This window comes from Gymnoscopelus braueri (genome assembly GCF_963280865.1).
Source record: "Gymnoscopelus braueri genome assembly, chromosome: 22".
NCBI classification, from domain to species: domain Eukaryota; kingdom Metazoa; phylum Chordata; class Actinopteri; order Myctophiformes; family Myctophidae; genus Gymnoscopelus; species Gymnoscopelus braueri.
In genome coordinates, this window is record NC_137624.1 from 3,284,150 (window position 1) to 3,299,271 (window position 15,122).

At 39.3% G+C, this 15,122-nt stretch overlaps 1 protein-coding gene across 2 annotated transcripts in view; it reads left to right on the plus strand.

Moving 5' to 3' along the window:
- The window catches only part of mast4 (microtubule associated serine/threonine kinase family member 4), a 161,793-nt gene that overhangs the window by 32,151 nt on the left and 114,520 nt on the right, over positions 1-15,122 (plus strand). For both annotated transcript variants that reach the window (XM_080418562.1, XM_080418563.1), the window contains exons 3-4: positions 3,243-3,369; positions 6,481-6,608. In XM_080418562.1, coding sequence (XP_080274688.1) covers positions 3,243-3,369; positions 6,481-6,608 — 255 coding nt within the window. The remainder of the gene's footprint in view (positions 1-3,242; positions 3,370-6,480; positions 6,609-15,122) is intronic.

Below are 15,122 nucleotides of genomic sequence, written 5' to 3' on the forward strand. Positions count from 1 at the left end.
ATGTCCGGCGAGGACACGCTGTGATTGGCCAGTCTTTGCTTTGACTGGCAGTTCTGCCTTGGTGCCATTTACGGAAGGATGATTGTTATTGCTTAAACATGTAAAGCTATATAGTTGTTAAAAAAGTTACATAGTGCTGCTTTAAATATGACCTAATTTGGTGCGTTGTCACTGCTGTCGTATCCTACTGACTCACCTGCCAGTGAGGAGCCCCCACCGGGAGGACGTAGGACCTTCGTCCTACTCCTCCCGCCCAACACGCCGCCCCACAGCCCTTAGGATTACGTGCAATGACCAATATCACCCTCCCCGCCCGGCTTCCCTCCCCCCGAACACGGGCCAATTGTGTTCGCCCAACAAAGCCGCACCACGGTGGATTCGAACCCACAACCTCCGTGGTGGTGGGCAGGGACTTTAACACTGCGCCACCCGAGCGCAATTTTTGTTCACAAAGCCCATAAGTAAATGTTATGTTCCAATGTTCAATGGGAAAACATAATTAAAATGATTATCTCTCCATGTAATGCTGTTTTTGGCTCCTTTAACCCATTAAGACCCGAGGCCGATTCTATAAATCATGTCGGGTGGAAAGGAAACTGTTACTTTTCAGGATTCAAATTCAAACACTGCAAAGGTAGCATATCCTCAAGCCCAAAACACGTTTTGAGCTTGTGGATCTGCTTCTTTTGATGCTTTCGTGTGACGCTGTAGTGTGAACAAGTGTGAACACACACACACACACACACACACACACACACACACACACACACACACACACACACACAGCTAAAATGACACAGATGCTTTCCCCATTTCTATGGGTTAAAAAACAGGCTGTTTACAGCCATGTGTCGGCAACACAGATGGGTTGAACATGTGAAAGTTTGTGAGAAGCGAGCACTGATCGTTGTGATAAACTACATCCATGCAGGTCTCTGGGGGGAGAACGAGCCACAACTCTTAATATCTAGTCTGTTCAGGGGGTCAAGAAACCATGTTCACAACGTCCCACTCTGTTCCACTGAGAACATTGCATTCCAGAGCAAAGACGAGCATTTGAACTTTACTGGAGTATTTCCAATTTTCTATACTTTTACTTCTACTCCACTACATCTCAGAGAAAAATATTGTACTTTTTAAGTGTATTTTCAGACATTTAACGACTTAAACCCTCAATACTTCGTCTGCTCTTTTTGTTCCCCCTCTACACCAAATTTTTGCTGAAAATGGCCAGATCAGCTGTTTTCACACAAATATTTGGCTGTAGTAACTCTAAAGAGCCTCTAGGGGTCCAGGATTTAACCTTTATGTTTATTTAGCTTTTTTCAGCACAGTAGACAGAGGAAATATCATTTTGTCCCCCCCCCCACCCCCACATCCGCCCTCCCCCATTACTGGTTAATGTCCAAACAGACAAAGCAAAATAAAAAAAAGTAACCAGACATATACAGTCAAGTGAAAAAATTAAAACTAAGCACACATCACGACATATTCACAACATGTCCCCTGTTGAAGACCACTACAAATAGGACAATGCTCCTATTTATGAATCATGACCAACAGTGCTATCAACATCAGATGATACTCAATTACTTTCCACCGCTGGTTTCCATTGTGGTCATCTGATTAAGTACATTTACTCAAGCACTGTGCTTAAGTACACTTTTGAGGAATTTCTACCTTAGTGGAGTATATCTCCAGTTTTCAGTACTTTAACTTCTACTCCACTACATCTCAGAGGCAAATATTGTACTTTTACTCCACTACAATAATTTGAAAACTTTAGTTACTAGTTAGTAGTTACTTTGTAGATTTTGATTATTATTGCAAGACATACATTAACCTGATATCATTTCAGCCATCTGAAATTAGCCGATCTACAAGCTCACAAATGCGTTGCGATGTGACTCATTGTGAGCTTGTAGATCGTCTATTTTCAAAAGATTTGTATGTTTTTGAAAACTGAAATTGGACATTCTGCATAATAAGTGCATTCTAGTTTTGGTATTTTAAGTACATTTTGATACCAATACTCTTGTGCTTTTACTCAAGCACATTTTTAATTCCGGACTTTTACTTGTAACAGAGTATTTCTACATTGCAGAATTGATACTTTTACTGAAGTAAAGAATTGTGAATACTTTTTCCACCACTGGAAACAAGTTCTCAGGACTTTTTTTTGTGTTATCCTTTTTTTGTGTTTTCTGTACTTCTGTTTTCTGTTTACATTTCTAATGTAATAAAGTATTCAATCAATCAATCAATCATATTTCACTCATCTCTATACATCATCATTATGGCCATTTCACTAACTTGAATGGATGGCTATCAACAATTTAATTCATCTATGTAAATATCATTCATTCTGTTATTAAATGTCTGATCTTAAGTCCAAGTAATCCTGTTTTATATCGTTTGTTTGTCCTTATTTGGACATGAAGAGTAGGGTGAGATAGCTTTAGTGAATGCTACTAGGGAGCCCTCTTGTGGCCTTAAGATGTAATTTCAAAATAGAAAGATATTTGGCAGTATCTAATTTTTCTACAGTGTTAAAAAACAATGCACATTGAAAAATATGTTTTAATCAGGGGTCTCAGAAGTTTTTCAGGCCAAGGACCCCTTTGCTGAGAGAGAGATGAAGCTAGGGACCCCCCTCCCCCCTCTACATTATTGAATACGATTTTGTTGTAGATTTTGTCTGTGGATTTCATAGAATACACATAGCATGAGTATTTTCAGACTTGAACTCTCAATACTTAGTAATCTCGACCGTTGGTTCTGTACTTGGTCTGCTCTTTTTTTCCCATCTACACCAAGCCTCTTTGGCGAAAATAGCCGATCTACAAGTTGTGACTGTTAAGGGCTTAATTTAATTTGTTAGTTCGAGGCAGGGGCAAAGCCACGGGTGAGCCTGGGTTATCTTCTTTAAAAAAAATATATAAATAAATACATGAATACATGTCATAATGTCTTTCTTTCATTAAAATGTTTTTTGTTTGTTTTTTGCGTTTTTAATGATCAGATATGCAAGTGTTGTGAGCTTGTAGATCTGCCATTTTCAGAGCGCAACACCCGAGCGCCACCAAACATAAAATGACTTGTCTTTTAGTTCTACTGGAGCTCTTCTCCACCCGTCCCTCCCTAAACATTTTAGTCTAGTTTTTATGTGTCGCCGAATGTTTTTTCGTCATAGTTTTAGTCAACGAAATTAACACAGACTATGTTTTTTTTTCTCCTTGCAGTTGGACAGCAGCCTGTACATGAAGAGCAGTAATCCAGAGTTGAGTCATGCCGTTTTCAAGTTCAGACGGCAACACAGCGAGGACGTTAGCTGCCTCCGACGAGGAAGCCTGGGGGGTGCACTTACAGGTACGGAATCACACACTTCCTATGAATGAGTGCACACATTGTCATCGTTAAACCCATTAAAATCTGGTCATTTTGGATATACTTTGGCCATTCAAAAATAACAGATCTACAAGCTCAGCGCGGCACAAAGTGACTATGAGCTTGTAGATTTGCTAATTTGGAAAAATCTTTAAAATGTGCGCAAATCTTTGAATACATCTTTTTTTTAAATCTAACATCGTTAACTCAAATCTTTGCTTCTGGGGGTCCCTGGAAGAAAATATTTTGAGATGGGGGTCCGCGGCCAAATGCATAGCATTTTCGAGGTCCTTGACATGAAAACGTTTGAGAACCACTGACATAGAAACATAGGTTTATCAGAAAACTGTTTGGATTTAGAAGACATTTGTAGAATAGAGGGTATGCGTGTGACATCATCATCAAACCCGGAAGTTATGCAGGAATGCCTACTGAGTGTCAAAAAAATACTTTCTGGCCTTGATAGCCCATGCATCCAAACAGAAAAGTCATATCTGATTGCATTAAACAACATTAAACAATGTTAAACTCACTTTGCATGTTGCTTTGCCACTCGCTTTGCCACTCGATGTGCCATTCACTTTAAGCATGCGCGTACCCTCTATTGGCCTCAGGTCTTAATTGGGTTAAGTGTTTTCAGGCATCTGTAGGATGCATGTACAGCAGTGTTGATTTTGATTTAGTTTTAGTCCTAGTCTTTTGAATAAAATTCCATTCAGTTTTAGTCATGTTTTAGTCATCTGAAATGTTTGTTTTTGTCGAATCTACAGTTGATTTAGTTGACTAAAATGTATTTTGCCGGTGCCTTGATGGCGTCGTAATGGCTGATTTTACACTTGGTTGCATGCTGAAAATAGCAGATCTACAAGCTCACAACGCCTCGCAGCGCGACGCGTTGTGAGCTTAAGTAGATCTGCTATTTTCAGAGCACAACAACCGAGCGCAACCAAACATAAAATGTCTTGTCTTTTAGTTCTACTGGATCTCTTCTCCACTAGTCCCTCCCTAACATTTTGGTCTAGTTTTTATTTGTTGACGAAATTGTCACTATATTTAGTCTTAGTTTTAGTCATCGCAGCTTGGTTTTTATTTAGTTTGTTACATTTTTCATCATAGTTTTAGTCGACGAAATCAACACTGATGTACAGATGAATATGAACAAATTGCCTTATTTGAAGTCAGAACAGGGTATGGTGTAATATTATTGTTGTTAGGATATGGTGAGCTCTGGACAGGAAGCTATTTCATGTTGGTTGTGGAAGGAAGGACCACAGTTTTCCTCCCTCACTTCCTGTTTTCAGTCCTATTATGAGTGTTTTACTGTAAGGCGTAGGTTGTGCTGTCAAAATGTGTGTTTTACTGTAAGGTCTAGGTCAGGGGTCTTCAACAGGGGGCCCGGGACCCCTAGGGGATCCTCTGAGTTACTACAGGCGGGCTGCCGAATCTTTGAGCGACAGGGACTGATTTTTCATTTTCATTAACCACTTGAACCCTAGTATCTGTATTATGGGGGGAACATATAGCCTAAAATAGCAGATCTACAAGATCAGACGCGTTGTGAGCTTGTAGATCGGCTATTTTTGGCGAACATATTTGGTGTCGGGGGAGGGGGGAGAGCAGACCAAGTACAGAGCCAAAGGGTTGGGTTTACAAAGTATTGAGGGTTTAAGTGGATGAATATCTGAAAATACACATTAACATATTCATAGAAAAGATTAACGAAAAAAAAAACCCAAAAAAGTAACACTGATGATAATGCTGTGAGCTATCTATGAAATAAATGAAATATTAATCTGCAAAATGAATCTGCAACACAATTGTATACAATATGTTGTGGGGGTCCCTGCTTCACCTCTCTCTCTCAGCTAAGGGGTCCTTGGCCTGACTAACGTTGAAGACCCCTGCTCTAGGTTGTACGGTACAGATCGAGAGTGACACTCATCTGTTAATTGGTTTACATGTGCTTTTGTCCTAATTTGTTCCTGACCTCACAGGGTTAACGTTAAAGGCTTTCACCTTCATGCATATAAACAGAGCAGACAGCTGGGATTAGCTTTCACTACAAAACTACTTTACAACCTGGAATTCAATTATTTTGCATAATCGTTTCCATGTTGAGAAATATTCACACATTTTCAAATATTAAAATAGCGGAAACAGCTGATGTACAAGCTTACACTTGCTATTTCCGCATTTGTTTTGGTAAATTATAAAATGATTAAGTATGTCAGTAATTTCTTTGTAATATATTAAGGTTACTTGTCATATCTGACCTGTGCAACTTTTTATTACGAAGCCTCAAGCCTCAAAGTCAAACGGATTTTTTTTTTCCAATGTTCAATGCCTAAAAACACTTACTATTTGTGTGACAATTAATCGTCAACTTAAATGTTGTTTTGTAATGGTGACAGACAGCCCTAGTCATTATTGCCAAATAGTTTTGTCAATCAATCAAGTCACCTTTTTTGACAATCAATCAATCAATCAATCAATCAATCAATCAATCACGTCACCCTTTGGGGTGGTTTCCAGGAGGTCCCCAGCTTAAAAGATTTTCAATCATTTCGACTTTTTCCCCCCACGAATCTTCTCTTATGGGGTCCCTGGCACAAAACATTTTCAGATGGGGGTCCGTGGCCAAATATATAGCAATTTGGTGGTCCTTGACAGAAAATGTTTGAGAACCACAGTAAAAATTGCAGATCTACAGGTAGGTCTGCTACTTTCAAAAGACTAACGGTTTTGGGCGGGGAGGGTGATATTGGTCATTCCACGTAGCACGGGCTGTGGGCGGCACCTGTCAGCAGGGAGTGTTGGGCGGGAGGAGTAGGACGAAGGCCCTACGTCCTCCCGGTGGGGGCTCCTCACTGGCAGGTGAGTCAGTAGGATACGACAGCAGTGACAACACAGAAATGTGTGTGGGGAGGAATTAATTGGCACAACGACTAAATTGAGGAGAAAAAGGGGTAAAAAAATGATTGGCTTCTCTCTCTCTCTCTCTCTCAAAAAAAAAAGGTTTCTGCCCGTCAGTGGTGATGTACTGTTTGCATTACATGTCGGCAACAGGATTTTTCTTTTCCTTTTTTCCGACAGGAAAGTACCTGCTTCCGTACGCCGGGCAGCAGCAAACGTGGCAGCCGTCCTCGTCCTCCGAGATGTCGAACCTCCGCGCCATGTCACAGACGCTCGGGAAGTCTGCCCCCTCCCTCATCTTCAACCAGGTAAATACTTCCTGTTTTGCTCCCCCTCCCTTACCTTCAACCTGGTAACCTTCAACCAGGTAAATACTTCCTGTTTGCCCCCCCCCCCCCTTACCTTCAAGCAGGTACGGTACATACGCTGCTTCCTGACCTGTCAGAATGCATAAGCCTTATCCTTAGGTGTGTGTGTGTGTGTGTGTGTGTGTGTGTGTGTGTGTGGACTCTTCAGAACAACAAGTACACACTTCTGTCTTTGCGTGTGGAGGTACGAGGATTACAAATGATTCTCTGTGATTTCAGACTATGGGATGGTGTTGTTGGAAATGATGTGAGATAACGGTGTCATCATAAACACACAGCTCTTGGTTGGAATGTAGAAATGGTACAAAACGCTGAATTTGTTTTCTGACCACTGGAGGGCGCCGATGTATTTCTGTGGGTGTTTGGAAGTACAGTAGAAGGTAGCTTACGTCACTGTTTTTCATGTCAAGGACCCCCCAAATTGATATGTAATTTGGCCGCGGACCCCCAGAAGAGAAGATTCGTGCTAAGGAAACATTTTTCATTATTCAACAATTTTCAAACATTTTCGATGTTTTTCTGAAATGTTTCAAAAATAGCAGATCTACAAGCTTGCACATTGGCTAGTTTCAGCGTGCGACAATGTAGCACACATCTGTGAAGCAGGGCGTTGCTGAAAAAGAGCGTTTGGGTTCAGTAAACACTGACCTGGATAAATATAAAGGTTAATGAATAAATAAAAATAGAGCATACATTAGTTCTTAGAGGGCTGCCGGCCAGAGAGGTATTCTGAGCGCTGACTCTATCTAAAGATAGGGAAACCTCCGGAACGACCGACCCCTAGAGCCAGTGGCTCTCAATCGTTTTCATGTCAAGGACCCCCCCAAATTAACATGTATATGGCCCGCGGACCCCCATCTGAAATGATTTTGGGCCAGGGACCCCCATATATACTGTAAGGTTTGTGTTGTTAAACTATTTTAAACAATATTCCAAATGCCAGATTTTTTTTTAAAGCTTCGGCTATTATCAATAGCTGATTTTGAAGCTACATTATCTCATTTTCTTGAACCCCCTCAAAGACCCCTGGGGGTCCCCGGACCCCACTTTGAGACTCCACTGAACTAGTCAACTAGTCAACAAATTCCTGTGACTATTAGTCGACTGCAAATGTCTTTAGTCAAGGACGGCCCTAATGCGGTAGCTACAGTATTATGCGCATAATGTTCTGTGTGTGTGTGTGTGTGTTTGTGATACTGTACTTGTGATCAAATGTCCCCACAAGTATAATATAATGTGAGAAATAGACCGTGTGAGGACCATTTTCTTGGTCTTCACAGGAAAAAAACATGTTTTATGGTTGAAAAAATATGTTTGGAGATGCCATTTTTCGGCTTTACGCTTACGATTAAAAACGGCTAAATTGATTACAAATGGCTTTCATAAAATCAAATGTTGTCCAAAATGTTGATGTCCTCAAAGGTATAGTAATACAAACGTGTGTGTGTGTGTGTGTCTTGTCAGTCCAAATCTTTTGTATCCATCTGGTTTTGCCATTATTCTATGGTACAATAGACGCTACAGTAATGCCCACAGCTTTCTTTTAAAGAGGCGGTGAATCATTCAACCTTGAGAAAACCCTGAAGTAGACCCAACTGTGATTGTTTTTTTATATTTTTTTAACATTCGCCAGGGGACCAATTTCTTCTCCACTGTACAGTTTTTTTTAGATTTTGTCAGATAGAAAACGGTGGTCGTGGTGATTGTATCCTGGTATACGTACCGTTAGGCATAACGGTTCTGGCAAAATGAGTGAGTTATATAGACTAGAGATGTACCGATACAGTTTTTTTCTTAACGATTTCGAGATAACTGAGTACCGATCCGATACCAGTGTGTAATAAAAAAATATATCTAGAACAGCGGTTCTCAAAGTGGGGTCCCGGGACTCCCTTTAGGGGGTTCCAAATGGACCTTGACTGGTCTGTAACTCTGAGAGTGTACAAATGGATCACAGCATAAAATCACATAAAAAATATTATTGCAAAATCAAGGATTTTAGCCCGCATAATCAAGGATTTTAGCCTGCATAATCAAGGATTTTAGCCCGCATAATCAAGGATTTTAGTCTGCATAATCATGGATTTTAGCCCGCATGATCAAGGATTTTAGCCCGCATAATCAAGGATTTTTGCCCGCGTTTTTCTGGAGGGTCTAACTAAATGGAATAGAGCCTTCATTAGTGTCATTGGTAACACCTGTGAGTTAAGTAACAGCTACGAGTAGCTGTTATTTTTATGAACTTGTGCAGCTACAAGTTATTGAAACAATACTGTAAACAGTACAGTAAGAGTATAAAATAAACGTGCAACATCAACTGAAGCATTCAAAAACATTACTGTAAATGAAATATCATATATGTGATAAATGATTACGTGTTATCGGAGTGGCATAGACTGGCATACTCGCCGATACCAGCATTTTAGTGTTTGAGTATTGCACTTAAATTAGTTGAGTCTCCGTACTTTACTTGAGTATTTGTATTTGTGGATACTTTCACTCCACTACATTTCAAAGACAAATATTCTATGTTTGACTCCTGTAGCATATGCTTAGTGTGAACAAAGCAAAAGCATAATATGATATAGGACCAGTATACTGCAGACAGAGGTAGGTGAAAAGTGGAGGAATTGAATTATATTGATGGCAACATTAAATTAAATAGACAGGAGACAGGATTGAAACTACATTTCTAGGAAGGGAACACGCACTGTGCATTATGACTTAATCACTTAAAGAAGTAGTTCACCCAAAAAATGACTTATTTCCTATCAATTACACACCCCATGAAGCTTTGAATTTATGGAGATTTTTTTGTTGCATTTCTAAGCCAATCATTTTATAACCGGTGGAGTCTCCGGTAAGAAACTCTACCAGAGTCTCCGCCGGTCATCAAATTATTGGCTTAATAGGAATGCGACAAAAACAAAAAAAATCTACATTTTTGGGGTGAACTACTCCTTTAAGCCCGGTTTTAAAAATAGTGAAAATATCAGATGATATTTAATACAGCGATGCATTGAAATTAGAAAGGAAAATTTATTTTGTACTTTTGCGTAGGTGTTATTTTAAAAACATGCACTTTTGCATACTCACATAGCAATTACTCCAGTAAAGTAACTCGAGTAAGAATTTGACAGAGCAACTTTCTCTTCGTAGTTGACTCACATTTGAGCAAGAGTATGTGGTACTTTGTCCACCTACTTATTTAATTACATTTTTAGAAAGCCATTTCACGATAGGGGGGGAAGCCGTTGGTTATGTCCACTTGGGGACCTTGCCATGGAATAGTTTGGTATAACCCCATGCTCTGAGCCATTGCTACCAGATTTGTCTTGTTAAAATGTTTCCAAAACATTTACAATTTAGCAAAAAAAAAATTTAAGACTTGTTATAGCCGATCTACAAGTTCACAATGCGACAACGCGACTCTTAGAGAACTTGTATATTGCCTATTTAATTTTTTTCAGTATTGTAGTGTTAAAGTGGTTTTGAGGCTATATTAACTCATTTCCCCCCACTTTGAGAACCACTGTTACGACGTTCAGCCTTTTTGCCTCCCAAAAAGTCTGGGGGTCCCCCTGCAACACGTTCTATGCACCCTGAAAGTCCTGGGGGTCCCACAACCCCTCTCCTCTCTCTCCTCTCTTTGTGGGGTTCACTTTAATGTATTCAGCCTTTCCTTTTCATCCTTTACATCAACATCCTCCCATGCTACTATCAACAACAAGCCACTGTTTACTATCACTCACTTACGTAACTCTTGGCCGTCAGTATTTAGGCTGAAAATGTAAATAAAAGGCAGTTTGTACCAACTATGTGTGGAATAGTAACTTGCGACGCGTTGTTTAATTGAATACACGGGACCACAATGGCAACAAGCCCCTAGACCTTTTTAACAATTATTGTGAAGTCGTACCTCTGTACTATTCTCAAACGGTTAAAGGGATTCTAGGCAACATTAAGCCTACATTTTAAACATATTTATATATATATATATTTTGGATTTTTTCCCCTCTATCAGCCACTATATAATGATGCTGGGGTGTTTTCCTGCATTGAAACACAGTCCTCTTTCTGAAATCCGTATTTTCCCTAGAGTTTATGTTTGTCCGGGACGTAAATGCACGGAATGTCCGTGTGAACTGTTCGAGTGAAACCGAATGGAACCGAGTGCAGCCGACAAAAATGGAACGAGCCGCCATTGTTTTCTGTGGGCAGTTTTTACTTTTTACTTTCGTTTTTAAAACACTCTCAAACTTCTTTTTTGAGGCACGGAATTTACTTTTAAGATATCGTTTGGATAGAATTTAGTTGTTTAACTTCATGTATGTGGTCAATTAATCATGACAGAGCCTATTAAAAAATAATAATCATAGAACCGGCAGGGGCGGGCAGTGACACGTATGTATCCGAATAAAGCAACCTATTTTCGGCATGGCCCCTTCTAAAGTCCCCCTGCGTCATATTGGCTGGAGATGGGGAAAAGGAGCTGCTCATTGGCTGAAGGGGATTGAACTGCTGATTGGCTGAAGGGGTTGTCAACGGTACTAACTGTTTGACAACCGTTTTTTTCTTTTTTTGATCTCTGAACTTGCCTAGAATCCCTTTAATAAAATATTCAATCAAAATGTGAGCTTGTAGCTTGTAAAAAAGGAATTGACTTTTAAATGATTGCAAAACTCACATCATTTCCTAACAAAACCAAAGGATAAGAATTGCAAATCTAAAATTCCCCCCCGGTGTGTACTTAATTAAGAGTGTGTGATATTTGGAGAGCTCTTCAGCCAGGAAGCAGGTGAAATTGGAACGCTTGAGGAGGAAAAACAAAAATCCCCTAAAATTTGGGAATCCCCTATTTGTTCATCTTATTCGTCTAAATTCCTCTGCTACCACTGGACCGTGTACAAAACAGCCATAACATCAATTACTTTATTTGTCTTTTGCAATAATGCAAAAAAAATTAAACTCGCTAAAAACGAGCATAGCCAGATTAAATTAGTTTTATTAAAAAGTTCATTTACAGGCTCCTGTAGATTGGATATGTATGGCCAATGTTCTCCAGTATACGGATGCTGGCCCAGTATACGGATGCTGGGGTTCGAATAGTTAACCCATTAAAACCAGGAATGCATCTGTGTCATTTTATATTTTAGCTATATATACATATATGGCAACATACGTTTTTCAGAAAACTCTTAGATTTAGAACAGTGGCTCTCAAAAATAGCAGATCTACAAGCCTCTTGAAAGTGTTTGAAAAATGTTGAATAATGTAGAATTTTTCTAACAAATACATAATCATTTTGGGCGGTCCTTGGCACGAAAAAGTTTAGAGAACGACTGATTTAGAAGGCATTTGTAGAATCGGCCTCAGGACTTTTATCGTGTAAGTTTGTGTAAATCTTTTGAATAATATATAATTTTTTTAAGCGATCGCTTCTGGGGATTCTACAAATGTCTTCTAAATCCTAACAGTTTTTTTTTTAAACTTGTTGCTATATCAGTGGTTCTCAAACTTTTTCATGTCAAGGACCCCCAGCATTATATGTATTTGGCCGCGGACCCCCATCTCAAAATATGTTGTTCCAGGGACCCCCAGAAGCAAAGATTTGAGTTAAAAATGTATATATATATATTCAAAGATTTGCACAAAGTTTCACGATTAAAAATAAATAAAAAGCAGATCTACAAGCTCATAGCGCGGCACTCGGTGGCACGCTATGAGCTTGTAGATCGGCTATTTTTTAATAGCCAAAGACATCTTAAATTACACATATTGCGCTCCCTTTCCGGTCTTAATGGGGTTAAGACCCATTCTCCACTTGTCAGCCATCCTGGGCCTCCACCGTGCTCCACACATACCGTTATTGTTTGTCTTTTTTCGTCCACCTTCGTACGTGTCAGGTCGTGCCCCGCGGTCTCGCCGCTCTCTCCGTCTCGAGTGTGGAGCATTTCTCCACCCTGACGCTCTTTGACAGAAAATCAATTGTTCTCCTTCAGGCACGACGTGGTGATAAGACCGTCATAATCCTCGTGTCTGTGGCTTTTGAGCAGAGAGGACACCAATGTCCTCTACTCAAGAAGGTTGTGTCGGCGCATCGTTTGAGCCACAAACATGCTTTTATTTGTAGAGATGTCATTTTAAAGGTAGGGTAAGCAGTGGTATAAAGTAACAAAGTACATTTACTCAAGTACTGTAAACATTTTTTTTTTAAATAATGTTGAGGTATTTGTGCTTTACTTGAGTGTTTCCAATTTCCAATACTTGACTTCTACTCCACTACATCTCAGAGGCGAATATTGCACTTTTACTCCACTACAATTATTTGAAAACTTTAGTTGCTAGTTACTTTGTAGACTTTGATTATTATTACAAAACATACATTAACCACTTCAGCCCTATATACATTTTGGCCATTTGAAAATAGACGATCTACAAGCTCACAATGCGTCGTGATGCGACACATTGTGAGCTTGTAGATCTGCTTTTTTCAAAGAAAACTTGAAATGGGACATTTTGCATAATGAGTACATTTACTTTTGGTACATTTTGACGCCTTTTACTCAAGTAACTTTTGAATTCCGGACGTTTTACTTATTCCGTACGTGAATACTTTTTCCACCACTGAGTGTAAGTGATATTTTTTGGTTAAAATTTAAATATTTTTTGTTAAAAGGTTAAAGCACTATATTCTGATAGTGCTATTGAGTGTTTATTCAGTAACAGGAGTCTCCCTGTCTCTCCAGCTCTTTGATAAACAGATAATACATTTACATGGACCCATTTGGTTCCATTTGTACTACACTCACAGTTACAGACCTTTTAACTCTTTGACTGCCAGAGTATTTTCATAAAGTACTCCCCCAGTGCCAGCAATTTGTGTTTTTTTATTTTTATATTTTGAATTTTTCTCATGAAAATAATTTAAGGGGACACAATTTAAAGACCCAGCACAAATCCGCCACTAGAGAGCAGCACATGACAGCTTGATCATGTCGTTGGGTCTCTCTCACCCTTCTTGATAGATTAGACAAGGAAAAACATGAAAACGGACGTGACGTCGTCCCAGATTGTTTTGATCAGCGAAAATTACGATGTGATACACGACGGCGATGACTGATCGTCACCCAGACCATAGATTATAGAAGAGAACCTGTCCGTTTGTCCGTTATACCGTGTGAAAACCCGTTTATTTACCTATTTTGGACGAAAATGACTGGGGAAAAAAATCAAAAACCGGAAACGGAATCCAGGCCATGAAACCGGATGCAGATGTCCGTGAAGTAAGTGGAACTCGAGAATAACATTGAATATTAAGCAGCATAGCGCAATCAGAGATTAAACAATGAACGCGCGTCAAGCGCGTCGAACGCGTCGACGGCCAACTGGACAAAGTAGCACTTGACGCGTTATCGCGTCGTCCGCAGTCAAAGAGTTAAGGGTCCATTTGGACCCCTGGTGGTCCCCGGACCCTACGTTTAGAACCAGTGGTGTAGAGTAGGGGGGGGTGGGACCCCAGTCAGTGAAGTACATAGGGTTTTAAGTGGTAGTGGAATACTGTTGGTGTTAATTAAATGGATTTGGTTTTAGGCAATAAACCATTTGACTTGTAAAGATGAATATATCATATCCTAATAAATATGAATTATTATGCTAATTGTTCACCACATGGAAAGTCAGAAAAATGCGTTTCCTATTATTTACGTTCAATAGCTAATTTATTGTTGTCATTATTCTTTATTAAAAATATATTATTTGTTTAACCCATTAAGACCTGGAACGCATCCGTGTCATTTTTTTATTTGAACTACAAAATAATTATTTTACACTTTGGCTATTCAAATAGCAGATATACGAGCTTGTAGATCTGCTATTTTTGAAAACGTGTGCACATCTTTTAATATATATATATATATATATATATATATATATATATATATATATATATATATATATATATATATATATATATATATATATTTATAAGTCTTTGCTTCTGGGGGTCCCTGGAACAACATATTTTGAGAGGTCGGTGGCCAAATGCATATCACTTTGGGGGTCCTTGACATGAAAAAGTTTGAGCACCACTGATATAGAAACATTAGCTTTTCAGAACACTGTTGGGATTTAGAAGATCTGTAGAATCGGCTTCAGGTCTTAATGGTTAATATTTCTATACTTGTATGACCGTTATGCATATTTACATTCTGATGGGCTTAGCTGTCCGAGTCAATAATGACCTTGTACTGAATCCCGGAAATCAGAAGTCACCAGAGAGAGTCATAGAGTCTATATTATCATATATCATAAATTATTTGATGTTGACATTGTATACAGAGGCAGAAAGCTGAGATGTAAATGAAACAGGCTACCCTTAAAGTAAAGTAACCCACCATAGAGTATCCACAGGTTGCTTCTTGCCCTGATAAAGCAAGGCCTCTCCTCTCCTCT